Below are 27501 nucleotides of genomic sequence, written 5' to 3' on the forward strand. Positions count from 1 at the left end.
TACAACTAGAACAAACATATAAAAGTGCCGAGAGTTCACTGAAGTGTTCTCACACACACACAAAAGGACGAGTGCAAGCCCTGAACAGGTCGGCGGCCATCTCACACGGCCAAGCATCACCCGCTCACTGTGCGCACACACGATCCTTATTCACCAGGGAACCAGGTGGCCGAATGTGGCTCTGGGGTGAGGCCGCCCAGCGTGGGAGGCCCTGGCTTCCTCCCCAGCACTGCCAAGAAGTGACGCTGGCGGGGTTCACAGAGGTGCCAGCACGTCCTTCACTGAGTACCCCTGTGCCCAGCATGGACCTAGCAGGAGGGAGGGGACACACGGGGCGTAGTTGGACCGCACAGCAGGACGGGGCTGGGAGAAGCCATCTGACCAGCAGCCAGGGTAGTGCCACTTCACAACCTCGGCAAAGGCAGGGCCTGTCCTTCCCGGGGACAAGCTGGTCAGATGCGGGCAGGGTCAAGGGCCCTCGCATCTCAGAAGCTGGCACACGGCACGCCCACATGGCACCTGGAGACGCACTCGCTTGCCCTCCAGATGCCCTGCTTGTTGTCGGGCCCCTCTGTGGCCCAGCCGCCCAAAACTCCTGGCCTTTGAGCACTGGGGCTGCAGGCGCCCACGCCAGCACCTCCTGCCAAGGTGTGTGTGTGTGGACACCTGACCAGTGACGCTGCTGCCACCCTCCCTTCAGCTGACACTGGAGCTCCCCATCTGCGGGGCAGCCGGGCACCGGTCCATGTGCCAGTCTGCCCAGGAGGGGCGGGGGCAGCCCAGCAGCACTCCACAGGCTCCTCTCAGGGCATCTTCCTGGTGGCCAACTCCACAGCAGAGCGAGCAGGACGGCTGGATGGCTGTCACTAGCTGTCTTAGGGCCAGGCAAGGTGACTCTGGTGACACCAGCCCCTCTTTGGACACGGTTCTCTCCATCCAGAGCCAACCAGTGACCAGCACTTGTGCAGAAACTGGCTGCTCCGTGCAGGCGCGTGGAGGAAGCCAGCCACTTTCTACCCCCACCCTGGCAGCTTGGCGCGCACTGCCCAGAACCAGCCCGTGTGTCCCTCAGGCCAAAGGGGCCAGTGGAGGAGCTGACCTTGACCCAGGTATGGCTCTGACTCTAACAGCAGCGCACATCAGAGGAAGCAGGTGTGATCTGGGAGGGCTGCCCGTGCCCGACTCGAGGACCTGGACGAGGAATCAGCAGTCCAGAGAGACCTGCCCACACCCATGGCCACAGGCAGGGCCAACACACCCAGGCTCCGCTTCCTGGTCCCCACCCTCCCCCATCAGGCAGGTGGCCACAGCAGCACTCTTCTCCCACTGAACCACACGTGGACAGGCCCCGTGGCCCTCCCCTTGGGGTGGAGGGCCCACACAGCAGTGTCATGGGAGGAGGCCAGTCCTCAGGTTTGGAGCCCAGGAACACTCAGGAGCAGCCACTGTGCTCGGGGTGTGGGGGTGCCACAGCGGCTCAGGCTGGAGGGAGCAGCAGCTCAGCCTGGGCTCCAAGGCAGGGGCGGAGTGGGAACCAGGATCCCCAGGTCCTGGAACCCCATGGAAACCACCCATCAGCCTCCTGAGCCACTGGGATCACAGGTGTGCACCGCCACGCCTGGACAAAAGTGCTTTTGAGGAGCACACCCTGTTAAAAAGGCCCTGCACTGGCCTGGGCTGCTGGACGACGGGTGTGAGCCAGCCCACAGCAGATGGCGCAGACACCAAGGAAGCCAGCCACCTCCACCGAGGACAGAGCGCCCGGCCCAAGCAGACTGCACAGCGGGTGGGTCAGAAAGAAGTTTATTCTCAATATTTGATTTAAAAAAGCCACACCTACGAGGGTGCTACAGGGTTCAGATATGACAACGAGTTGCACACAAAACCCGGTCTGCGTGGGAAAGCAGACGCTTCGGGAGCAGCGCCCTGGCTGGGATGTGCCCGGGAGCCCAGACGCTCCTGCCGCCATCCGCTGCACTGTGGCACCACCAGGCTGGCCCCATCCCCTGCTGCCCTGCACATGGACAGCTGCCCGGGTACCAGGGCGGGAACGCAGCTCCTCCGCAGTCATGCTCTGACCGGGTCAGCCAGTTGGGCTCTGCGGGAGCTGAACGTGGCCTTCTGGCAGGAGCAGCTCAGCTCCCGTAATGACAGCTCGCTCTGTCCTGGCCTCCTGCGGCCACCTGGCCAGAGGCCGAGGTCAGGCCCGGGCCCAGGGCTGCGAGGCAATCTGGTAGCAGCTGAGGTTGAGCCCGGCACTGCCCCTGGGGCTCATGGTGGCCCCTTCTCAGGAGACCAGCAAAGGACACACCACATGGGGCAGGAGGTGAGGCACCACAGCCCTCCAGGGGACTGGGCTGCCAGGGAGTGCACAGGCAGGGACAACACCAGGGGTGGCTCAGAAGGCTGGGTCTCTGCTGTCGGGCAGCGCAGCATGGACCCGGTGGGACCCCGTGCTCCCCTGTGCCTCCACGACACGCAGCCCTTCCCTCCTGCTCCTGCTCCACCAGGGCAGCCACACAGGGCCAGAGGCTCCTGCCTGTCTCGATGGCACGTGCCTACTGAGCCCCGAGGACCACAGGCCAAGGTTGCTGCACGTGACAGCCGCCTTGGCACAGAGACCTTCCGCAGGCGAGGACACGGCCCCGCCTCCTCCTAAGCAACATGATTACAATATATTAGCAAATTTGTGGCATGAACATTTCCAAAGCATCAGCCAAAGTATTAAATATAAACGTAATGTGTAGACCCTGTCCCACCCTCGAGAAAAAAAACAAAAGAAACCAAGATACAAACCCCAAACCCAAACCCAGAGAAGGCAGACTTGTAGTGTGGGCCTGGTGCCAGCCAGCGTCGCAGGGGGCCTAGGGCCGCAGTTCCACGTAGTTGGCAGGGAAGAGCCCGTACCTGCCCTTGCACACCCCACGCCACCAGCCGTCGTCGATCATCTCGATGTTGGTGATGATGTCGTCGGGGTCGAAGGAGATCTCGTCATCGCCAGCTGGGGAAAGAGCGCAGACCAGGGCGCAGATGGAGCTGGTGGAAGGGCTGGGGAGGATCCCCAAGAATCTGCCACAGCGTCATTCCCCAGAAGAGCCAGCGGGGCCCTTACGGCGCAAAGCCACGCCCAGCCCCGTGCTCCTTGGCAGGTGGCCTTCCTCCTAACCTCCCCGCAGGAGCTGGCCAGGTGCCACCGCCTAAGGTCAGGGGCCCACGGGGTAGGCCCTTGGTGGGGGACAGCCAGGGAAGGGGTCCCAAAGGTAGGAGGGGAGTGCCAGGCAGCCTGCGGATGGGCTGGGTGGGAGTCTTCTGAAGACCTGCCAGATGCAGAGCAGGGCACAGAAAGGAGCAGAGCTGGGGGAAGGGTCTCCCGAGCAAGGCCAGCCCCCCGTGCAGAAGGAAGGGGGCCAGGGGCACGCTCTCAGGAGGCTGGGGGTCGGAGGAGGTGAGAGCCCAGGGGAGCCCACCACAGCACCACCCAGCGGAGCTGTGCGCTCAGCCACGAGAACACAGGGTGCTGTGGACTCGGGGCCCTGAGGGTGCCAGGCAGCCTGGCATGGGAGGCGCCCCCAGTTCCCTTGGCCTCCCTCCCTGCCATGGAAGCACCGCCTCAGCCCAGACCTGAGGAGGCCGGGGAGCAAGGGGGACAGTCCAGGAACCAGCCCTGAGAGGACAGATGTGAACTGGGTGTCCTGCGGTGTCACCTCCCTGCTGGCGGGGTAGGACCCCCTCCCTGATCTCTGGAAATGCACACCAGGGTCTCTAGGGGTGGCAGGGTCCCTGCAGCTCCCTGGGAGCTCTGCTGAAGGAGGCACGGGGACTCCGGGCACTGCCCCGCGTCCTCCCCAGAGCGCTAATGCTGTTCCCGGAGAAGCCAAGTCCCCAGAGACAGGAAACCCCCCCACCCCCGCAGCGGGCCTCACCAGCCTGGTAGTCGTAGAGGGCAGTGGCCGTGAGGCCCAGGTCGTTCTCGTAGTCGGCGTAGGTGCCGTCTTCTGCAAGCACACCAAGAGCAGGCTGACGGGCCACCGGGTCTGGCCCCGCTCTCCTCCAGGGAGAGCGCCCGCACCACAGGGATCAGGCCTTCCAGGAGGAGGCTGAGGAGGAGGCTGAGAACCCGGCTTCCAAGAGCCACGTCCACAGGCTCCAAGCCCTGACCCCACCCGGGGACATGGTAACAGGCGCCTCGGCCACTTTCAGAGTTAACTTCTACAATTAAAACGCTAACGTGGGGGGCTGGGGATGTGGCACACGCGGTAGCGCGCTCGCCTGGCATGTGCGGGGCGCTGGGTTCGATCAGCACCACATAAAAATAAAGATGTTGTGTCCACCAAAAACTGAAAAATACATAAATATTTAAAAAAAAAAAAAAAAAAAAGCTAACGTGGGAGGAAAGGTTCCGGGCTGCGAAAGTGAGTGGGAGGAGGTGACCAGGCGCCCAGCTGCCCACCTGGAGCTCAAGCCAGACCTTGGAGCTGAAGGAAGTCTACACCCTCCAGCGAAGCCAACCTCAGCATGGCAGAGGCAGGCTGCCCTTGCACCATGGGGCTGAGAAGGCCAGCCTCCCCCAGGAGGAGGGGCACCCTGCTCTGGCCCCGCCCCCACCCAGTGCACCTGGACCCCCCTGGGAGCAGGACAGGGTTGGCAGCTGCCGGGGACTGCAGTGTGGAGGAGTCCCATCCCAGGAGGAACAGAGTGGGCGGGAACAGCACAGGGTGGATTCCCCAGGGAGCCCCTCCCCCAGGGCCAGCCGGCACAGGGCCCCACCTGCTTGGTAGTGGCTGGGGGCCTCTGTGGTTTCATAGGTGGCCTCCGGCGCGTAGGCCAGGCCCTCCTGGCCGCCGACCTCCTGGTAGTCTGCAGCCTCTGTGCTGTACACGGCCTCAGGGCTGCTCTCGCCCACGGGGCTTCTGTGGCCAGGCTCTGCCTTCAAGGAGACCGCGTCCTGGGGGCAGGAAATGGGAACTTGGTGGGCCACGTGCACGTCTGACAGCAGCAGCCACACTGCCACAGTGAGGGAGGAGCACAGGCGGCCTCCTAGCTACAGCAGGACTGGACACACCCCCAGGAGCGGCCCCTGGCCACAGCACCCCACGTCCCAGAGCCTCCCCGGCTGGTGGGAACCTGCTGCTCCAGCAGCACCCCCCAGGCTCGGCTGCTCTGTCCTGGGTTGGAGTGGCTGTGTCCCCAAGGGCCTCCCACCACACGACCCACCTCCTCCTCCCCCAGAATGTGGCCGCCCCTCCTTAAAGAACCAGTCACTCAGGACCTGGTCCAGCGGGAGACAGCAGCTGGGTGGGACAGCTCAAGGCCGTGTCCACCAGGGAGCTTCCAGGATCAAGTCCCCACACGGGTGGCGTGGCAGCAGGTGCCAGGGAGAGGACCCTCAGTCCCGAGTGCGCACACCAGGCCACTGCCCCCACAGCTCCCAGAGCCAGGAAGCACCTGGCAGCAGGACCTTCATGCTGGCGAGGCAGGAGGGAGGGGGACAGTTAAGTCAGCCTCACTCGCACCCCGACGGGACACCCACCTCGTACACAGGGCTGGAGGGCGGTCTCTCCTCGGCCGGCTGCGGAGCGGGAGACGCGGGGGGCGTCTGCTTCTGCGCTCTGGCTTGCTCCTGCAGTGGACACGGCAGCCAGGCTGAGTGGGAGCACCTGCCCACGCTGCCCGAGAGGTGGGCCCAGGCCCTGGCCTGGCACAGGAGCAGAAACCTCAAGCACCCAGGAAAGGAGGGCCAGACGCCTCCAGCCACGACAGCACAAGGGCCTCGGTGGCCACACAGGGAGCCCCTCTGCCCTCCTCTTCTTGAGGACGAGACCCGGCTGAGGGGATGCCGTGAGGCGGGGGCTTCCGGGGCCCCAGGCGGGGAGCACATCTGCCAGAGGAGGCAGGCGTGAGCCTGGCGGCGGGAGGACGGGCTCTGCTGACACAGCACCGCGCGGTCCCCAGCCCTGCCTGACTGCCACCCCACATGCAAGGTTCCCTGTAGACATGGCAGGGTGAGGGTCTGACGGGGGACTACTCTGGGCCATCAGTGGGCCCTGTACTGCCACAGGCCCTGACCCACTGGGACCCAAAGGAGCGCAGCCCCGCTGACACCTGGGATCCCTCACCTCAAGAACTCAAGATGTGAGTGTCGTGAGTGCAGGTGCCACAGCAGCCACAGGAGACTACGGCAGCTGCACAGCCCAGCAGGCAGCGGCAGAGCAGGATCTGAGCCCCATCTGTCCACTCCACCCCCCTGCCCTTCTGTCTGGGGGGACAACAGTAACACTGACTTCTGTTGACAAGAAAACTGCCCTGGCCCTGGGACCCCGAGTGCAGTTCTCTTCACTCACGTGGCCCAACAAGCCCCGCATCACCAAGACTGACCACACAGAACCAGCCACAAGGTCGCCACGAGGCCTCAGGTCCTGCATGAGTCCTGGAGGGCAGGACCAGACTGGGCGGGAGAAGACCAGGCCTGCAGCCGTAAGTGACCACAGCTGTGTGTTCCAGATGATCAGAACACACCTGCAGGCCACACCCTCCCTAATCAGGCTGGTAGGGACTGGCCCGGGGCTGGACAGCAGGGAGACCAAGCTTCTCTGCAGGCCCTCCTGCCAGGGAGGCGCCCAGCACCCTCCTCCTGGGGCTCTCCGCCCAGGGCCTTGGTGTGAGCTCGAGGGGAGGAGGAGGGCACCACAGCAGAGGAGCCCGAGGCTGAAGCACCTCCCTGGACAACAAGCATGACCCTCCTCGGCAGGGGCTGACCCCAGAGCCAAGGTGTGGAGGGCGCGAGCGCCAAAGGACAAGGTCCGGGAGAGAGTGTGGCGAGCAAGCATGTGTGTGTCCTGCAACCAAGACAAGCTCCGCGGTGACACGGGGGAGGAGGAGGCCTCCAGCTCTGGCCACCCAGCTCACGCTGGCTGCCACTGCACTGGGCGGCTGGCACCAGGCGGTAGGGCGGGCTTACGCGCCTCCGGTGCCAGGATGGCCAGCTCCTGCCCCACACTTCCTCATCCCCGGCTCTGCCCAGAGGCTCCCAAGAGCCCTGACCACTTCTCTGGGGGAGACGCTCCTCTAGAGAGAGGCAGGAAGGAGAGCCTTCTCCATCCTGCACTTAAGCCCCCTCGGCTGCCAGGGCTGGGGGAGGGGCCCGGGGGGCAGGGCTGAGCAGGCCCAGCCCCAGGCGTGCGCCTGTCTAGGACAGGCTTCAGAAAAAGGCGGTCCTCACCCCCCTGCCCCCTGCACAGCCCACACCCACATCGTCCAGTGAAGTCCACCTCCAGGACCACAGGGAAGCGGCAGGCGGGACTACGGAGGCTGGGCCTGCAGAAGACACCTCCCTCCTCACGTGAGCCCTCCCGTGGGTCAGGGGCTGGGCTCTGAGAGGCAGACCACCAACAGCCCCAGACCCAGGGGCATGGCCGGCAAGCTCCAGCTCGTGTGGACACACTCTGCACAAGAACCTTCTGGAATGCCCAGCTAGGCAGGCTGGCACAGCGCGGGGCCCCACCCTGGCCAGGCACAGCAACCTTCCTCCACTCACCTCCAGTGTCCTCCTGGCCTCCTCCTGCTCCTGCCTCTCCCTGGCCGCCCGCTGGGCTCGCTCGGCCTCTGCCTTGCGCCTGTCCTCCAGCTCTCTCTCCTTGGCCAGGTTTTCGAAGTTGGCTCTGATGTTGCTGGTTCTGCTGGTCGCTGCAGAGCAAGGGGCGAGCCCGTCTGCCTCCGGGCCCCGTCCATGCTGGCCGCACCAGGGCGGGGAACCCAGAGAGCTGTCTGTCCCACCAGGGGGAGCCCAGTGGCATCCCAGCGCCCCGCCCACTCCAGCCCCCTCCACCAGTCACCCCTCCCACTGCCCAAGGGGTGGAAAACAGACGGCCTCCCTGGCCTTCCCAAGGCAGGAGAAGGACTGACTTCCATCAACCTCGACCTCAGACACACTTTTTGTTCCTTTGGGTTTTGGCACCAGGCCGAACCCAGGGCCCTTCATCACTGAGCCCTGTTTTTCATCTCCCTGAGCTGCTAGGGCCTTGCTAAGTTGCTAAGGCTGGCCTTGAACTTGCGATCCTCCTGCCTCAGCTCCCACGCACAGCTGCAGCTGCCAGTGGCCAAGGGGCACAGGGTCTCCAAGGCTCCAGGCAGCAGGTGAACTACAGCCACGGGGTCTCCCGCAGCCACTTCCTCCAGAGTACAGAGCGCAGCCCTGTCAGGAAGAGCCCCCACAGCGTCCGCTGCCAACGGACAATGTCCAGAGAACCACAGCTGCCTGGGAGCACAAGCGTCCCGCAGACTGTGCGGGGACAGAGGCGCCGGGTGCAGTTCTCCTGTGCGATGAAAGATGTCCCGGGCTGCAGAGCACGACCCAGAGAGCTGGCGTGTCCCCGGGGTGAGCCTCACAGGAGTGTCACAGGACACGGGTCATGACCCCAAGGCCGCCGAGACCCTCCCTTCCACCTGCCTGTCAGGAGCCCCGCTTGAATTCACAGACAGCCTGACTTACTGCACGGGACAGCTGGGAGCCGGAGACCCGAGGACCCTGCCTCTCCGCTGCCTTCTGTCCTGAGGCTGCCGCTCCTTTTCACAAAGAAGGCTACTAGGTAAGCACGCGTGGCCTTGCCACCTTCACACGGACTAACTCAGACCTTCCTCTGCTGATGTGTGACACAGCAGGGATCGGCACGGCTCACCAACATCGCAGGGGTTCTCTGGGGCCTCAGTGACTTCCAAAATTGTCAAGTGAAATTGACAAAGTCCGAGAACTGACCCAGGGCATCACAGTGAACTGACAGTGACCTTTGGCTTGCTCTTTTTCCAGGTGTGGAGAGTGGGACTGAACCCAAGGGCACTGTACTGCTGGCCCACATCTCTAGCACCTCTTATTTTTTTAACAGGGCCTCACTAAGTTCCTAAAACTGGCCTTAACTTGCGATCCTCCTGTCTCAGCCTCCTGAGTCACTGGGATCATAGCTGTGCCACCACACCTGGCCTTGTCCTGCAATTTTAAAGGGCACCTTCAGAAATAGCATGTTGTAAGGCCTGTTTTGACAGACACTGCCCAAAGCAAAGATGGCTTAACTGTGTCCCTGAGGGTCCCCACCCTGCTTGTGAGTGCACTCTCGGCACCCACGTCCTCTGTCTCTGGCTCCGTTCCGGCACTACCTCCCCCCCAGTGAATTTCCCTGACGGTGCTCGGCTCTGCGCAGGACTCACCGGCTTCGACAGGCACAGTCTTCTGGTAGGCAGGGGACACCTGCGCGACGTCCTCAAAGGTGGAGGCGTTCTAGGGAGCCGGGAAGGATGTCAGGAGGGTACCCTCCTCCCCTCGGTGCACAGCAGCAGCTGCTGTCCCACAGAAGTCGAGGGCCCCAGGTCTTCCAGAAGACCCTGGGCAGCCCACAACTGTCCCCTCTGCCTCAGAGGCCGGGAAACACGTGCACGTGCCAGCTGCTGGGCACAGTCGGCTCACACTGCGGGGCAGGCCTCCTCGGGGCTCCTCCTGAGCCTCGCCCTTCCTCCCGAAGCCTCCGAGGGGAAGAGCCCTGGGCACACACAAGCCTGGAGGCCAGCTGTCCCCACCCTCAGGACCCTCAACCCCGTCCCGCACACAAGACCAGCTATATAATGGCCGTCCTTGGCGCAGGCCAGCAGTGTTGATGGACGCCAGTGCCGGTGCCCAGTTTCACTGTGGCTGGACACCCGGTCTCCACCTGGGCCCACTTCAGCCCGTCTGTGACCACGAGGCTCAGGAGTCCACCAACCCCTTCCCTCTCCCATACACGCCTCTCCTGGGACAAGCACAGGGCGGCAGGTCAGGACCCTCGTGCTGGCCCTCCCCAGCTTCTATAGGCCTGCTCTGGGCCACCTCTGCCATCACCCCAGGTCGGCCATCCCCACCGCCGTGCCCACCTCCCTGCTCAGCCTTCCTCCCCAGCGAGCGCGTGGCCCGCCCAGGTTGGGCCTCAGCCCCGAACTCCCTGCTCACTGCCCTCTGGAGCCTCTCCTCCTCCCTCCCCCAGTCCAGCTGGCTCTAGGGTCCACCGGGCAGCCACTTTTGTCCCTGAGTCACTTGCCTGTCCACGGTGACCTTGGAAGAACCTCCCTGCTCTCTGGGAAGGAACGCAGGCACCTCAGCAAACACGAGGTCATCACCCCACCCTGACGGCCACCACAGGGACCACCGGGGATGGTCCTCAGCAGCCCACCTCGCTCCTGGGGCAGTCAGCCGGGTCCGGTCACGCCCGGGGCGCCCGGCCAGGCTCCTCCACCCAGGGCCCTGCCCACAGGGCTGGGGAGGCGGCGCCAGGCCCACGGAAGCACGTCCTCCTGGTGCTCGGAGCCCAGCAGCCTCCTCATCACCGTCCCCACCAACCACAGACACCACAAAACGGAACTGCGACTGCGACCTCAAAGCCGCAGCCTGACTCGCCCGCTGCTCCTCCCCTCCTTCCCAGGGGCCTCAGCCCCAGTCAGCAGCCCAGCTCAGCTCCTCCATCACCCGGCCTCCTCCATCACGGGCAGCCGGGCCAGCACTGCCCAGCCCTCCCCAGCCCTCCCCAGGGCCGCAGGTCTCCAGGGCTACCCAGCCCCACCTGACTCCTCCCTCCTCCCAACCCAGCCTGCGGCTCCGTCCCTCACACACCTGGCCACCCGCTCCCCACCAAGCCCCACTCGCCCGGAGCTGGAGCCTCTTCACAGCCCAGTCTCCACCAGGCGGCCAGCAGGTACCTCTCGGCGAGACCCCCTCGCGCCCCTCCAGCTCAGCCCTTCCAGGGCCACTCCCGTCCCGTCTATTGGGCTCTGACTCTCACGTCTTCGGGACCCTCCCCCCAGGCCACTGTCCCCCTCCCAGGGCCGTCCTGTGGCAGAGCTCCGAGGCCAGCAGTGCCACCTGTGGCCAGGGTCAAGTGCAGCAAGGAAGAAGGAAAGGGCCGAGGCTGGAGGAGTCGTGGCCGGCAGCCCAGCCTGAACGGGCACAGCCCAGCGGGCAGGGGAGGGCAGGGCCGCCGGCCTCAGGGAATGGCCCCACCTTCCGCAGCCCCGTGAAGGGCACCCATGGGCTCTCGAGGAGCCCGCGGGTCTCGAACAGGGCTGACGGCCTTGAGAGGGGTGCAGACCTGAAGGGTGCACTTCACGGCTCCGACCAGCTCCCCAGGCCCGACACCCAGCACCAGAGAGGGGACGCCTGGTGCGAGGACAACAGCATGCCACAGCAGTGTCCCTCCTGGCTACAGAGACAGACCCCCTGACCTGCACTGTCCCACAGGCCTCTGCAGTAACCATGGCCAGGATCTGTTCTGACCAGAGACCTCACATGGCCCTGAGCTCCTCAAAGTGGCCAGTGACCTGACCGAAGGCCACCAGTCCAAGTTCACGCAGGCAGGCATCTAGAGGCCCTCACCTAAACAACCCAGTTCCAGCAAGGGCCCAGCTACTCTGCACCAGGCCACGGCCAAGCACGGAGCTGCCTTGGCCCAGACCCGACCATGAAAGGGACGGGCACAGCATCCAGGCCATGCTCTCTGCACAGGGAGCACAGGACACCGTGTGTCAGCACACGCCTGACCCCGATGGTGCACTTCCAGAACCAGGAGCCGAGTGCCCACCAAAGGATCTCCACAGCGCACCCAGGAGCCCCCACACTCCTGCCGGCGGAGAGAGCGACACCCTGGTCTCGGAGCCGTACCTTGTCCATGCGGTCCTTCTGCACCCCGTACTTGCCGCCGAATCCTCTGGAGTAGTCTGCAAGGCAGCAAAACGGAGACTCACTGACTTCAGCAGGGGCAGGACAGCAGGGCATGCAGAGGCCGGGGACAGCAGGGACGCGCCCAGAGCAGACAGAGCCCCGAGGCGGGCTCTCCTGGCAAGGCCAGCTCTGCGTCCACCACGGTGTCCAGTGCACAGGCAGGGCCGGGGCAGAGGCGTGGCATGCTGCCCGCATTCTCCCGGGGCACGGGTGGGGAAAGGCGGCAGGCTGGCGGGAGGAGGCCAAGGAGGGGGCACAGGACAGGCCTTGCAGCGCCAGGTCGACAGCAGTCTTCCGACCCGCAGGGGCCTTGCGCTCTGCGTACCGCACGCCTGCTCTGAGCACTAGAGGGGCTCGGGCGCAGTCTGCTCTCTTGCTTTTCAAAAGAAAAAAAACTCCATGTGGAACTTCTACCAGCCAAAGGGCCCAGCTGCAGCCACACACGCCCAACACAAAAGCCACACTGTCACACGGCCTCCATGCCACAGAGGACCGCCGGCCACCTCCATGCTGTCGGCCGGGCCAACCCAAAGCGCCTCTACCACCCAGGCCTGAGCTCAGCCACAGCTGTCCAGCCCCAGCACCGCTCTTCCTCCGGCTGTGTGTCCAGCTTCCCATGACACAGCCCAGCTTCCGAGAGGATGGAATAACTAAGGGAAAATGTGCCGGCTGTTCAGACAGCGGAGGTCTGTTTAGAAACGTCTTCCTCCAGCTCCGAGCACCACGGCATGGCTCTGTGCAGAAGCCACATGTGGATGGTTCCTCAACCCTGCCCAGAAAACACCACCACAAACAGAACACAGAGACCACACGTGACACGTCTGTCCCACGCCTTTGCTGCCCCAGCCTCTGCTGAAAGGCCAGGTGGTGGAGCACTTCTCCCTCGCTCAGGGGTAACAGGCTGGGTTCCGTGGCACGGCACTCCAGGTTGGGGTGCCTCCAGGACCTGACCGCACCGTGCAGCTGGAGGGACGGGCCCTGCAGACTCACGTCTCTATCAAGGCAGGTTGTATAATGTCGGAGGGAAAGAGAGAACTGGGAAGGAAGGGAGCTGCTCCCAGAGTGGAAGTTGGCCGAGGACCCCACGGCGGCCAGCAGCCACCCACCCAGAGACAATCAGCAGCACCCGTGGGGAACCCCGAAGCCTGTGCTGGAACTGGCTGCACTGCAGGGGCGCACAGGGGACAATGGTGCCTTGCTGGGACCCGTGCTGGGCTGGACTCTCCTTGTGACCAGACCCCACAGAAGAGGAGTCCTGCCTCTCGGACTGAACACCATCTGCCTCCAAAACCAGTCTTATAATCTGCAAGTCCAGAGCGACAGTGGGGAGAAGAACCAGAGAGGAAGCCGGTGAGTCAGAGTCGCCATGGCACAAGGTCAGACACCTCGTCTCGAGAAAGCAAGAGCCCAGCCAACCTCGGGCCGACGGTGGCCGAGGGCTCGAGAATAGGCACATAGCAGGCCACGTCAGGCGGGGCCCGGGAAGCTAAGGACAGACTCTGCAGGGCCACTCCAGGCTGACGCACGCGTCTCGTGAGGAGAGACATGTCAACGCCAGGGACTGCCCACCCACTGGAGCTATGCAGGGCCAGCGCCCGTGGAAGGGTCTCCACACCCTGTGAAAGGAGACGAGCCACAGCCCACCTCACCGATGAACACCGCGGGTTGGGAGCCTGGTGCTGCCGCGCCATGGCGAGGGTGGGGACACCTGGGGCACCCGCCTCGTGGCACGGGGGCCAACCCAGCTCTGACACCCACCAGGAGGAGGGGTTCGTCACTGCTCTGCCTCAGGGGTGTGAGACGTGGGACAGATTCCCACAGTGAGGACAGACGACACGTGGACACACGGCAGACGTGACACAGACGGCCGAGGAGTAAACACACGCATGCGGGGAGGGACCTGAGCCAGGCAAGGGGACAGTACCTTTTTGGGACTCATGCAGCTGCAGTTTCTCCTGGTGATCCCAGCCAAGGGCACACTTGTCTTGTCTGTCTGTCTGCACACCAAATTTTCCTCCAAACCCTTTCGCATAGTCTACGTGCACAACAGAAGCCACGGAGCAGCGTCAGCAGCCGCAGGCAGCAAGCTCATTTCCAACGCAGGGGAGCAGGACACGACCACTGAATGACCACGGCTTGTGGGCACAGCCACGTGGAGGGGCAGGAAACAACCCACAGGCCCCTCAGAAGCAGCACAGCCTCGTGACGCAGAGTCACGCGGGACACGGGTGTGACCAAGTGGCACGGCTGGCTGAAGCCACAGAAGTGTAAACGTGAGGTTTCCTCCTAAGAGCCAGGTCTGGACTGTTTCTACAGGGCTCACTGTGCTGCCCGGGCTGGTCCCACCCCACCTCAGCTGCCCAGCAGAAGTACAGGCCCGAGAGACGTGAGACGGACACCTGCCTGCGGACGTGGGGCAGGGCTGCGGGACACCCACCTTTCTGGGACTCGTGCTTCTCCGTCTTGCCTTGGTACTCAAAGCCCACCGCACTCTTGTCCACTTTGTCCCTGTCGACTCCGTATTTGCCACCAAAGCCTTTGGAGTAATCTAGAACCAAGAAACGTGCTCTCGAGAAACCTGCAGCAGGACCACGGCACCCCGGGTCGTGGCACCTTCGGGAAGGACTGCACCGGTCACAAGCCTCAGGGAGACAGGGCAACTCAAAGGGGCCACGCATGTCCAGGAAAGTGAACATGCAGGGGACAGGCACAGCAGGCCGGTGACCAGGGTCATCCATCCTGGAAGGCAGCCAGCAGTGGTCACTGAAGGCTCCGTATCCGGGAGGGCCCCAGGGTTTCACAGTCTCTGCCTCATCAGCGGAAACAGCCACAGGCCACCCAAGCAGCACCTTCCAGACACAGGGTGCCCACGGACCACGTTCCAGAAACCTCAGCTCCACACAGCAAAGGCCTTCCAGACACCAATTTTACACTGAAGCACGACCCTCAGAGACGTCAATGGTGCAAATTCTGGGGTCAGTCCCGAGAGAAAGGGCCCCAGGTCCCAGAGGACCCTGATGTGCTCCAGTGGAGCCTGAGCTGCAGAGGACTGACCCAGGCTTGAGGAGCACTGCCTGTGCTGGCCCAGGAGCCCAGGAGAGCAGCAGGCCCGTGGCAGAGCTGCCCACAGGCCCACTGGCACTCCCTCCTGGCAGCAGAGGGGAGCGAAGGCAGCGGTGCCCATGGTGCTGGCACTTCATGCAAACCTGCCAGGCCAGCGTGGCCACGGCCACCAGAGGGTCTTCTGCTGTACTTCTCTAAGAAATCTGAGGGTTTTCCTACGTAAGCACTCGGCCTTCAAATGGTGGCACTCGTTTAAAACACCTGCCACGTGGAGGCAGGCCAAGCAGAACAAGGTGTAGGCGCGGGTCATAGGCTCCCAGCAAGGGTGAGCACCAGATGAGCCGCGACCTCAGCAGACACCTGGGCAGGTCCTCCAGGATCACCTATAGGGCTCGGGCCAGGCAAAGGCCACAGCTCCAGGACCATCTGGCAGCACCCACCAATGTAGCACCCTTTGGCCTAGCATTTCTGTTTCTGGGATCAATTTTTTTTTTAATATATATTTATTTTATTTTTTTTAGTTCTCGGCAGACACAACATCTTTGTTTGTACGTGGTGCGGAGAATCGAACCCGGGCCTCACGCATGCCAGGCGAGCGCGCTACCGCTTGAGCCACATCCCCAGCCCTGGGATCAATTTTTTTAACAGGTCCAAAAATATTAACTGCTGTAGATTTTTAATATCAAGAAATCATCAATAACTTAAAATTTACTCAAAAAATGGTTAAATAGAAATGGAATCTTCATAGAATGGGGAACTGAGCAGACATTGAAAATAAGGAAAGTTGCTCAGGAGGCTGAGGCAGGAGGATCACATTTTCAAAGACACCCTCAGCAAATTAACCAGGCCCTAAGCAACTTAGTGAGCCCTTGTCTCAAAATAAAATATAAAAAAAATCAAAGGCGGGTGCTGGGAATGTGGCTCAAGCGGCAGCGTGCTTGCCGGCATGCATGCGGCCCAGGTTCGATCCTCAGCACCACATACAAACAAAGATGCTATGTCCGTCGAAAACTAAGAAATATTAAAATTCTCTCTCTCTCTTAAAAAAAAAAAAAATCAAAGGGCTAGGGATGTGGCTGAGTGGTTAAGGGCCCCAGGTTCAATGCCCAGTACCAAAAATAATAATAATAAGGAAAGTTGCTGGGTGCAGAGACACATGCCTATAATCCTAGCAACTCGGGAAGCTGAGGCAGGAGGACCCCAAGTTCAAGGTCAACCTGGGGAACTTAGTGAGACCCTGTCTCAAAAAACAAAAAGGGGGCTAGGACTCGGTGGTAGAGTGCCCGCTGTGCACGTGTGGGGCCCTGGGTTTGATCCTTAGCACCACATAAAAATAAATAAAGATATCAAAAAACAAACCAAAAAAAAGCCAAAAGGGCAGGGAGGCAGCTCAGTAGTAAGCACCTCTGGGTCCGACCCCAGCACTCAACCTAGAAAGCCAACCAGTCCGTCAGGAGAGTCACCCTGCCCTGAGAAGGGTGTGTCTGGGGCCGAGGAGTACCCAGCGGGACCACGTGGCCAGGAATCCGCCCGAGCGCTCACACCTTTCTGGGACTCGTGCTTCTCCGTCTTGCCCTGGTAGTCGAAGCCCACGGCACTCTTGTCCACACGGTCAGCCTGCACGCCGTACTTGCCGCCAAAGCCGCTCGAGTAGTCTAGAAGGCAGGGTGGCAGACAGCATGACCCCTGGCAGGCTACAGGGCCGCCTTTGTTAAACTAAGCAAAACCACAGGGGACCCCAAACATGGCGACCACTGCTCCCCACAGGGATGCTGGGTGGTCCGGGCGCTCTCGCAGGCTGGAGGGCAGGTCCTTCTCGTGGACAGAAATGCTGCCGCAGGCCTGCCTTCAAAGCTGAACGGCCGGTCAGGTCAGAGCACTGAGCCGGCGGCAGCTGATGTCTGCAGGAGGCGACCGACGCTTCTGTGCTCATGGGTGGCTTGGGGCCCAGTTGCGTAGCAGGGGGACTCACTCTGGTTCCTACCCTCAGGGAGGTCGCCAGGTTTTGCCAAAGTCAGAGGAGCTGACTTTACAGGAGTGGCCCTGCTCAGAGGTGGGCAGTGCCCAGGAGACCCTCCACCAGAGCACCCACCGCACAGGGCCCGGATGATCCGGCCACCCTGGCCACAGCCCTCCCACCAGACAGCAGCCGCAGGCCACCCGGCCTCTGCTGCGCGGTGCTGCCTGCCTCCTGCAGCGTACCTTTCTGGGAGGCGTGCTTCTCCGTCTTGCCCTGGTACTCAAAGCCCACAGCAGACTAGGGAATAAAGAGGAGAGTCACTTCCGAGAGCCCGACAACCACCCCCTGAATCCATGACACACACGGAGCTTCTAAAACCGCCAACTCCTTGTTCTTTGACCTTTGGCCTCCGAAGTCAAACGCAGGTCAAGAGGACGCCACGGCCCTGGTACAGTGAGCTCTGGCACCCAGCACCCCCACACTGGCCTCCCCTCCACAGCAAGGGCTCTGAGTGTCCCCTGCATAGAGGCACACACGCAGGGTGCAGGGGCAGCAGTGGTCCCTACTGGCACACTCCTGGGCAAATCTAAGGCTGTGTCCCACACGGGGCTCCCACAGCCATGTGGCAAACGCCTATTATGTGCTACTGTCCTGGCCCCAGTGGTCAGCCCACACGCTCCGTGTCCCTGGAGGGACACGTGTCCTGCCAGCTCCTATCTAGAGGCCCCTCCTGCAGCCCCACAGCATCAGAGCACACTGCACCCTACCCCAGTGAGTGGCCCGGAGGACAGACACAGCAGTGGCAGGTCACGTCCAGGGCAGGAATGGCCCCCACCCGCAAGGCTTCTCTCAGGTGCACCTCTGGCGCCGGTCACAGGAGACCAACCCCAGGACCTTGGGCATGCTAGGCACACTACCACTGGCCATCACTCACCCCTGCCGCCATCCCTCACCTGGTCCACTCTGTCCATCTGGACACCAAACTTGCCTCCAAAGCCTCGAACAGAGTCCACTTGGGAGCAGTGCTTGGAGAGTTTCGACTGGTACTCATGGCCGACGGCTGACTGCAACAGAGCCCAGACAGAGCCTCGCATACCAGAGCCCACCAGGCGTGACAACCCCCTTCGCCCGCAGGTGGCCTCAGGCACACCTGCCCACGCAGGGGCACAGCCCAAGCTCTCCACACCCAGGTGCAGAGCTGTACTGCACCTCCACAAGGGCTGCCCACACCACAGCCCTGGCGCAGGGAGAGGCTGATGTGGCCAGGGATGAGGAAAGGGCAGGGGGGCCAGCAGCCACATGTGACTCCCGAGACCCACTTGAGGCCCGGAGGGCAGCAGGGAGCACTGGCCAGCCAGGCGCAGGCCTGGTCCCGAGCCAGGTGCAGAACACCCGCGTGGAGACTGGGCAAGGCAGCAACTGTTTGCACAGTGAGCTCCCTTCGTCACCACTGACCCCAGGATGGGGGCACTTAGACACACACACACACACACACACACACACAACTTAGGAATGCAGGCTTCACCCTGGGATCCCCAAGCACCTGCCACATGGCAGGGAGTTAGTGCCACCGAGTAGTCACTGTGGGCTCACCCCACCCTCCGTCCTGGTGGAGAAAGGAGCAGGAGCAGGCCCTTCCGTTCAGGTCAGCTCCCCACAGTCTGTGGGCTCACGAGCACCCCCAGGCCTTTTGTCCCAAAGCTCTCTGGATGGCAGCACCTCTGAGTGCCAATGACAGTCCCGGCAGAGACAGGGGGCCCCCAAGCTGTCCTGCCCAACACAGACGCTGCTCACAGTGGACAGCACCAGGGACACCTTCATGGGCACTGAGGACAAGTGGCACGCATGGGCGTGGAGGGCTCAAGAGGCCCACGTCTGTCTCCTCCCACAGCAGGTCTCGCACCCTAACCACTGCCATCACTGCGGAGGGAGCAGGCCACGGGCGTGCAGACCCCCAGGAGCCGGCAGGCTGGGGGTGGCCGGCCTCAGCAGGGCCCGCCGGGTGCTAGGCTCAGAGGCCACCAGCGCACGCCCTCCCACCTGGAGCGCGCTGAGCCGTACGGCCTTGTCTCCCTCCAGGCCCTGCTGAGGCTGGAGGCCGATGGCCCCCCTCAGCCTCCAGAGTCAGTGAAGGAACGCACGAGGCAGCCATGCCAAGGGACCCCACACGGTCCCAACACAAAGGATCTCAAGAATCAGGTCTAACACAGCCAGAGCAACACCCTCACGACTGACCCCGGGTGCCCAGAACCACATCTGCGCTCCGCCGGCAGACGGCATCTGCTCTCAAGACACACAGGGCAGAGCCCCAACCTGAAGCCCCCACAGCAGAGTCCGGGTTCTAGGGTGCAATGGAGATGGGAAGGAGAGACCACCACACCCGACCCCAGAAGTGCACAGCCTGCAGAGATGGGGGTCACCAGAACCCTGACAGCTCCTGTCCTGGCCCCTCTAGCAAACACGTGCTTGCTCAAGTAGGCTGGATTCTGCGTCACTTTCCTCAATTCTAACATGGGGACCATTTTTATCCCCCCAGTTCCTGGAGAAAGCAAGTTCCAAGCAGCCTAGGCCATTCACACTCAGGTTTGGGATCTAACAAGAGATTGGTTTCAGCCAGATACGGTGGCTCTCGCCTGTGATCCCAGAGGCTCAGGAGGCTGAGGCAGGAGGATGGAGAGTTCAAAGTCAGTGTCAGCAACTTAGTGAGGCCCCTAGCAACTTAGTGAGACCCTATCTCAAATTACAGAAACAAAATAGGCTGGGGTTGTGGCTCAGTGGTTAAGTGTCCCTAGGTTCAATCTCCAATACCCCCACCCTCCAAAAAACGATTGGTTCCACGGTGCTCCCACGAGCCCAGAGTTGCCCGCACCCCAACACGTGGGCCCCAGGGCCAGCAGGGCTCAGCAGCTGCTGCACCCCTACAGGGTCTGCTGCTTGAAAATCCTGACCCAGCTGGAGATGGGGTGCCCTTCCAGGAGAGTGGCTGGGCACCCTGGGTGCACACCACGGAGCAGCCCTGCACAGTCTAAAGTCCCTTGAGCACCTACAAAGCACCAGGCTAGCCACCAGGAAGGATGAAGAGCCTGGCCCTCTGCAGGCACAGCCGGACACCCACCAGGCCACGTGGCAGAGGCAGGGAGAGGGCTCGCAGGCAGCCGGGGCGAGGGGAGGACGGGCTCCAGGAGGCTCCCTGCACAGGAAGGCCCAGGCTGCCGGTTCGAGGCAGAGGGGGACGGCAGCCCAGCCCGAGCAGCAGGGAGACCGGGCTCCCGCCCCGTCACAGACCCTCCTTGCGGAAGCTCCCCAGCCTGGAGAGTGAGCACAGGCTGGGCACGGGGGTCGCGGCCTGCTGCTCACTCTGACGGTGTCACAGGCTTCTCCCAGAATCCCGGGCAGCCCTTCAGCAGCAGGGTGTCCATGGCTGGCCCAGCAAGCGTCCAGGTCTCTCTCCCGCAGAGCTAGCTTCCTCAGACTCCAGCTAAACAAGTTCTGGGTGCTGCCCAGCCCCCCAAGTCCACATGGCCAGTGGAGAGTGACAGGGCCACCGCCTTCCACGCCCACCTGATGCGTGGGAGGAGAGAGGGAGAACCAGACGCTGCCTGGCCCTCCTGCCTGGGGGGGGAGCACCCGTCCAGTCAGAGCTGAGCCGTGTCGGGGGCCTGGACATGCCCCCCACAAGGAGGTGTGCAGGGTGCTCACGCCATCCACCGCTTCTCTCCAGGAGACAGGCCCTGCCTCCCGAGCTGCAGCCGCCGGCCATGAGGGTGATCATGGTCAGGGTGCCCAGACTGCCCTGCTCCCAGAGCTGGCTGTGGGAACTGACCACTGTCGGGGCCCCGCTACTGCAGAGCTTGGGGGAAAGCAGGGGCTTCCCTGGGCGAGCCCAACGCACACAGGCCACTCCGCAGACACACAGCTCGACACGCTCCCCCTACAGAAAGGCTGAGGGGCTACTCTGCCCACCGCCGAGTGCCAGCCAGGCCACCGAGTTGGCACGGGCAGCCCCAGCACTTACTTTGTCCATCCTGTCCTGCTCCACACCGAATTTCCCCCCGTAGCCGTGGGAGGCTTTGGGCCCAGTTTCCAGCTCCTTCTCCTTCAGAGTCTGGTGCTCCTGAGAGACGTTCTCTCTCAGCTTGTGAATGCTGCAAGGAGGGACAGGCAGGGACAGGGAGGGACAGCACTCAGGCCTGCGCCCGCCTTGTCTCACCACGCAGGGCTCGCCCAGCTGCCTACGTGAGGGAGAGACGCCACTGGCGAGATCCGCGAAGGACCCGGGGGCGGAGAACTGTGTCCACCCCAGGGTCTCCTCAGAGTCCTCCTGCCAGCGGGAGCCCTTCAGGGTGGGACAGCCGCCTGGAGGTGCACGGGGACCCCCAGCTCCCCCAAGGCAGCTCTGCTACCTGAACTTCGCATGGAGAAGCAGTGTGCTCAGCAGATGAGCAGGCTGCGGGGCAACTCTGCAAACACCATCCAGAGGGAGCGAGACCCCCCCTCGTCCCCCCTCCCACCCCCAGCTGAAGACGCGGGTGGAGACGCCGCACAGGGCCCAGCACAGCCCAGACCCTCGGAGCAGACCTCCACCTCCCCGCCAGGCAGCGCCAGGCAGCACTGGCCCGGCCCTCGGCCCTCTGGCCCTCCTGCCCAGGGTCCTCACGTGTGGCCACAGCAGCAGCCCTAGCCTTCTGCAGTGCCTGGCCACCTCCAGCCCCACAAGAGGACAGAGGGCATGTGTGTGTGGGCTCAAGGCCATCGCAGGCCAGGCCCCTCCTGCTCCCAGGAGGCCTTCAGCAACAGCCCTGGCCGGGACCCACCACGCTCCCAAGGCTCCTGCCGACGCGGAATCCCGCGGCAGCAGTGCTCAGAGGGGTTCTGGACGGCAATCTGCAAGGGTCCACGGCTGGAGGGAGCCCGTGGAGACGGAGGGAAAGAACCTGGCTGAAGAGGGTCCTGGGGACGAGCCCGGAGCTACAAGTTGTCCCCGACCCTCTGCTCTGCCTCCGGCTGCGGCTGCGCAGCTCTGCTGGAGACCCAAGCCAGAAGAAGTCTGCCTCCTTCAAGTCTTTCCTCAGATATTTTGTCACCACAAAGAAAACCACCACAGCGACCAGGATGGGAGCCCAGATGGTCCTGCACACACGGACACCCTGCCGAGAGACTGGGCGTGCACCACGGGCATACAGCCCCGCGGGTGGCCCTGCGAGGCCCAACGAGGCCCGATGGCAGGGACACGATGCCCCTGCCTGTCCGCACAAGGACTTACTTGATGTGCTCCTGGTGCCCCGAGCCCTGCACAGTCTTGGCGCCCCATCGCTGCTCCTTCTCACTGACGTCATTCTGCAGAGAAACAAGGGTGAGCCCAGGCCAGCAGCCTGACCCAAGAGACCAAGAAGCCGGGGGACAGGGCAGCGCGGCAGGCTGAACCCACCACAAAGTCAGGGTCGGTCTCCCAGTCGTCAGCTGCCCCGGTGTCCTGCGTGAGGGCCACGGTGTGGCCTGCAGAGGCCTTCCACATCTGCAAGAGTAGCACCAAGGTCACAAGGCCACACAGCACCCCAGGCCCACAGGGCAGCCTGGGCCACAGCCTCTTGGCTGGCCCCCCACGGGACTCAAAGGGAAGCTTAACGATCAAAGAAACTCAGTACTGTGAGTCCTCACTGAGCACAAGGGCACAGACTAGCTCAGCTGCTCAAGAGGCTAAAACAAGAGTATCCCCGGTTTGAGGCCAGCCTGGGCAACTTAACAAGACCTTGTCTAATAAAAGGGCTGGGATATAGCCGGGAGCAGCTGGTCCAGCACACAGGAGGCCCTGCATTCAACATCAGTATTGGACAAAAGTCCTCTCAGGCGTGGTCGTGCACACCTGCAATTCTAGAGGCTCGGGAGGCTGAGACAGGAGGATCACGAGTTCAAAGCCAGCCCCAGCAAAAGCGAGGCACTAAGTAGCTCCGGGAGACCCCGTCTCTAAATAAAATACGAAATAGGGGATTTTATTTATAGGGATGTGAAAATTTTCCAGGAATCCACACAGTGGGGTGGACATGCACCTACTCCGTCCCCTTGAGACCATGCCCTGATCTAGCTCCCGTGAGCAACAGCACAGTTTTCCAAGAAAAAGCTCCACCAGGGGATGCACAAGGTCACGACGGTGGAAGGTCACGGCGGAGCTCTCTGCACCTGCTGGAAAGATCCAGCTCCACTGCCCACCAGGGAGCGGCAGACCAGGCCAGCCCTGGTGCCAGCGGGCGGCAGGGACACCCCTCCAAGGCAGCCCGCGGTGAGGTCCAGCACAGGAACACTGGCACCTCGAGAGACACAGATAAGATGACCCTTTCTGTGACTTTAAAAGTAAAATCTAGCCTAAAAAAAATCTGTACGTGGGCTGGGGCTCACTGGTAGAGCGCTTGCCTAGCATGTGGGAGGCACTGGGTTCGATTCTTGGCACTGCACACATATAAGTTAATAAGATAAAGTCCATTGACAATTAAAAAGTTTTTTTAAATTTTATACAAAAATAATTGATCCATTTTCCTCAGAAATTTCAATAAAATTCAGCTGGTGGTGCACACCTATAACCCCAGTGACTCAGGAGGTTGAGGCAGGAGGATGGCAAGTTTGAGGCCAGCCTCAGTAATCTAGTGAGACCCTGTCTCAAAATAAAAAACAAAGGGCTGGGATGTGGCTCAGGGATAAAGAGCCCGAGTCCAACCGCGGTTCAAAACCAAGTGGTTCCCTTAGGCTATGGACGACCAGCCAGCGCTGGGCCGGGGCCTGGGGACAGGGTCCCTCCCTCTGCTCCACAGGGCTGGAATCCAGCCGGCACCCAGGAGCAGTGAGGGCACAGCAAGGCGCATGCTCCCAAGGCCCAGGGCCTTCCAGCACCCACCTGCCACCAGGGGGCGGGCCACCGAACCTCGTCCAGGTGTCCCAAAGGGAAGGGCGTCGGAGAGGCCTGCTCTCAACAGGACTGGAAGAGCCTGTTCAGTGCCTGTCACCTGTCCTCCATGCCACACCATCCCAGGCAGGGCCTCCCTGTCAGGGGACGGGGTCCCATGGGGCCAGGAGTTGCCCCCTGCACTAGAGGTGAGAAGGGGAAGGGGGCACCTGCTTGTTCCCCCCCATACCAGGGACTGAACCCAGGGGCACTCTACTGCTGAGCGGCATCCTCAGCCACTTTTTATTTTGAAAACGGGTGTCGCTAAGTTACTGAGGCTGGCCTCAATCTTGAGATCCTCCTACCCCAGCCTCCCGAGTTGCTGGGATGACAGGTACAGCCACGGCACCCAGCTTGTCACTTTTTCAGACTCTTCAAGAGCTTGCTGCTCATCTTTTCTACAGTGGCTTCCCCAGTGGGCAGGGCACAGTGGGAAGAGGCTGGTCCCCACTGACCCAGGAGCGCCTCCGAGTCCTCCGTCCCGGAGCTCTCTGCTCTACGCTGCCCAGGCTGGTCTCGATCTTGTCCTCCCTGCAGGCCCACTGGGAGAACACCCTCCTGTTGGAGGGTGCCCGCCATCCAGGGCAAGGGCATCAGAATGCCCCTGGGCACGCACCTTTCTTCCTGGTCACAGCACTCCACCTGAAACACAGCGACAGGGCCAGCAGTGTCCAGGCATCTGGCAATGGTTCTACCTGTGAAGAGACGAAGGGGGATGCTCAGGAGAGCTGCCAACAGCTGCCCGGGGCCAACAGAGAGGCCTTTCCAGAACACAGCCAGCTGGCAGCGGACCCTGAAGGGAGACGGTGGACCTGCCCCTCACTCACGGCCAAGCCACACTGCCCGGACCCCGCACACTGCCCGAGGGCCACGCCCGCCTGCTGCCACCTGGCTGGCGCTGCTGCAGAGCGCAGCTGGGAACAGCGACTCTACCACCAGGGCCTAGAGATAACACGATGGACAACTCTGAGGTCTGGGAGGAAAGACCAGCGCGGGGCCGCCTGTGGAGCAGGAGGAGGCTGGGCTCCTGCACAGGGCTGGACTCGGATCCCCAGCCACGTCAGACTTGGCAGCCCTCGAGAGGCAAGGAAGCCAGAGGGTCCAGCCGGCCACAGGCAGGGCGCTGCAGCAGCTCAGGCGGCGCTGGCCCTCCCAGCCCTGAGCTTTCACTCCCCGTCCCGTTCCCGACCCAACTACTTGCTCTTTCCCTTCCCGTGGTCCCACTGGAAAGCCCAACTTCTTTTGCTGTCAGGGAGGACAGCAAGCAGCTGGAAAAAGCCACCCAAGAACGGCAGGCGAAGGCTCCAGTCTGCACTCGTTATTTCCTCAGTATTTTAAGTTTTAAAAAATCATGAAAATAACTGAAAAACAATCTTGGGGCTGGGCGCAGTGGCGCACACCTATCATCCCAGCAACTCGGGAGGCTGAGGCAGGAGAATCACAAGTTCAAAGCTAGCCTCAAGAACTAGCAAGACCCTGTCTCAAAAAATAAAAAGGGCTGGGTGTGGCTCAGTGGTTAAGCACCCCTGGGTTCAATCTCCAGTACCAAAAACAAGTGAGCCCTGGTGCCACACGCCCAGCAGTTGCACAGCTAGCACAGGTCCATGGACACGTGTTTGTGAACACTCCTAACAGCATTATCCATGATGACCCAAAGTGGAAGCAATCCATCCGTCTACCAACCCACGAAAGGATGCAGGGCGTGCACTCTAACTCCACATGGGAATAGTATTCAGCTATAAAAAGGAACAAAGTAGGGCTGGGGTAGTGGCTCAGAGCATGCGAGGCACTGGGTTTGATCCTCAGCACCACATAGAATAAAATATATTGTGTCCACCTATAACTAAAAAAGAAATACATAAAAAGGAACAAAGTACTAACACGAGCTATGATATGAAAGAACTCTGAAACATAACATGGTAAAGAATACCAAGCTCAAGGCCATGACCCCAGAGAGCAGGCTGGGGAGGGCCGGCCGGGCTGCCCAGGCTGGCCAGGGCTACAGGCCGAGGGGGTCTGACACAGGGTGGAGAGCTTCCTCCCCCCACAAAGGGCCTCCCAAGGAGCTGGGCCACAATCACACATTCTAGGGTTTCCTTCTGAAGTGAGCAAACTGTTCCACTGCGACTGTGGTGGTCGCATGCTCAGTGAACGCACTAAACCGCACTGAACTACAGTTTAAATGGGCGAGGGCACGGACCTCCACAAAGCTGTCAGGAAAACAAAGAAAAAGGTGACAGCTCCATCCAGCAGCACCGACATCAACCTCCCTTCAACGTCCCTCACCAGCCCATGCTGCAGAGACTCCGAGGGATCAGCTGCACCAAAGGACACTCTCAGGGGAAGCACAGGCAGGGACCCACTCAGCCTCCTGGCCCTCCCCCTATGGCACAGCAGCAAGCCAAAGGAAAATAGAGGCCCAGGCCCCTCCGTGCATCCAGCCCAGCAAGCCACTGAAGGCCACCAGGGGCTGGGCCTGGGCACAGGCAGTGGGCCTGCTCACCACGGAAGGCAGCTGAGCAAACCCCTGTGGCCTGGGGCGGCTGCCCCAGCAGGAGGAGCACTGCCGGGGGGCTCCCGCATTCCAGCACCTTCTGTGCAGCACAGGTCAAAGGGCTGACTGCCAGCCGTGCTCACGTGCCCAGTGAGTGCTCGCGAGCTCCACTAGGCTCCAACCAACCCAGTCGCCCTGCAGAGGTGAGCTGGCGGGGCCTAACCACAGGGCCCGCAACCCAGCTCCTGATTCCAGGACGCCAGAAGCCCGCTTCCGGCGGCTTCCCTGTCCCTGGAGTTTCTGATGACTATCTCTCCAGACGAGGGAACAGGGCACTGACTCAGGCCCTGGAGCCCATGACTCACTCAGGGCCCTCCCATCCCACAGCCCTGCTTGGCCAGGGCAGGACAGGGTGCCCTGATAAGGCACAGTCCAGCCACTTCAAAAGGTGGCCACACGAAGCGCCAGGTCTCAGCTGCTGAGCAGAAAACTAAATTTCTCCCCAGGTGACGGCCAAGGCCTCCTGGACACACTGACCAGCTGGGCAGCAGGCACAAGTGCGGTGCCAGCCCAGGTGACCCAAATGGGAACAGAACACAGGGAAGCACCCTCTGGTGATTGGCACACACCCAGGAGGGGCGATCCGGAGGCACTGGACCCCCAGGGACCCACAAGCCCACACAGAGCTCTCCACCGCACTGGCCACCTCGGGGGCACTGACCCAACCCGCTTCCCCTGTGCCCCCCACGAGGCCCTAAACCCTCAACCCGCCCTGCCCCGCGCCCCGACCGCCCTGAGCCGCGGGACCCCGGCCCTGCCCTGCACTGCCCTAAACGCCGGCGGCCCACCGCCCTGCCCCCCACTGCCCACTGCCCGTCCCCCACTGTCCTGAGCCGGGGCCGCCCACTGCCCGGCTGCCCACTGTCCCGACCCTCACCGCCCCGAGCCCCGGCCGCCCCGCCCTGCCCTCCGCCGCCCCCCGCCCGCCCCTCACTGCCCCGAGCCCGGCCGACCCCCGCCCTCCCGCGGCCCTGCGCCCCGCCCGCTCCTGCCCGGGCATCCCCCTGCCGCAGGCCGGGACGGCCTCGCCCAGCGCCCGATACCGCGGGCGGAAGCGCAGCCACCGGCCGCCGGCGCCCGCCCGGGCCGCAGGGCCGCGCTCACCGCCGCCGCCGGGGCCTCCACCGCTGGCCTGGCTCCCGCGCCCGCCGCGCCCCGCACCGCTCCTTCCGGTTCCGCGGCGGCGGGCGGGAGGCGGCGCACATCCGGGTCCGCGCGAGGCCCCGCCCCGGGCTGCGGGCCGTCCGTCCGCCGCCGGC

At 62.7% G+C, this 27501-nt stretch overlaps 1 protein-coding gene across 4 annotated transcripts; it reads right to left on the bottom strand.

The window, feature by feature from the left end:
• Window positions 1-1787: 1787 nt before the first annotated feature.
• Window positions 1788-27501, bottom strand: Cttn (cortactin). Of its 4 annotated transcripts, none has more exons than XM_078045422.1 (17): window positions 27347-27501; window positions 24305-24383; window positions 22183-22269; window positions 22018-22091; window positions 20770-20899; window positions 17708-17818; window positions 16997-17051; window positions 16339-16449; window positions 14169-14279; window positions 13656-13766; window positions 11672-11727; window positions 9199-9268; window positions 7535-7683; window positions 5531-5620; window positions 4768-4945; window positions 3924-3995; window positions 1788-3001 (listed from the first exon to the last, which is right to left on the bottom strand). In XM_078045422.1, exons 3-17 carry the CDS (start codon window positions 22267-22269, stop codon window positions 2865-2867), a joined length of 1542 nt encoding a protein of 513 aa, XP_077901548.1. In that variant the 5' UTR covers window positions 24305-24383; window positions 27347-27501; the 3' UTR covers window positions 1788-2864. The 4 variants fall into 4 exon arrangements, with proteins under 4 accessions (XP_077901548.1, XP_077901549.1, XP_021587370.1 ...); XM_078045423.1 differs by lacking the exon at window positions 27347-27501 and adding an exon at window positions 27286-27310; XM_021731695.3 differs by lacking the exon at window positions 27347-27501 and adding an exon at window positions 26192-26411.

This window comes from Ictidomys tridecemlineatus, chromosome 4 (assembly GCF_052094955.1).
Source record: "Ictidomys tridecemlineatus isolate mIctTri1 chromosome 4, mIctTri1.hap1, whole genome shotgun sequence".
NCBI lineage: Eukaryota > Metazoa > Chordata > Mammalia > Rodentia > Sciuridae > Ictidomys > Ictidomys tridecemlineatus.

Bases quoted from the DNA above. Each gene is read 5' to 3' on its own strand.
- Cttn (XM_078045422.1), bottom strand. From the start codon at position 22,269: ATGTGGAAGGCCTCTGCAGGCCACACCGTGGCCCTCACGCAGGACACC. The intron at 16,450-16,996 runs GTACGCTGCAGG...CCTGCCTTCTAG, and splicing joins GAAGCACGCCTCCCAGAAAG to ACTACTCGAGCGGCTTTGGC. The intron at 9,269-11,671 runs GTACGGCTCCGA...CCGGCTCCCTAG, and splicing joins AGAAGGACCGCATGGACAAG to AACGCCTCCACCTTTGAGGA.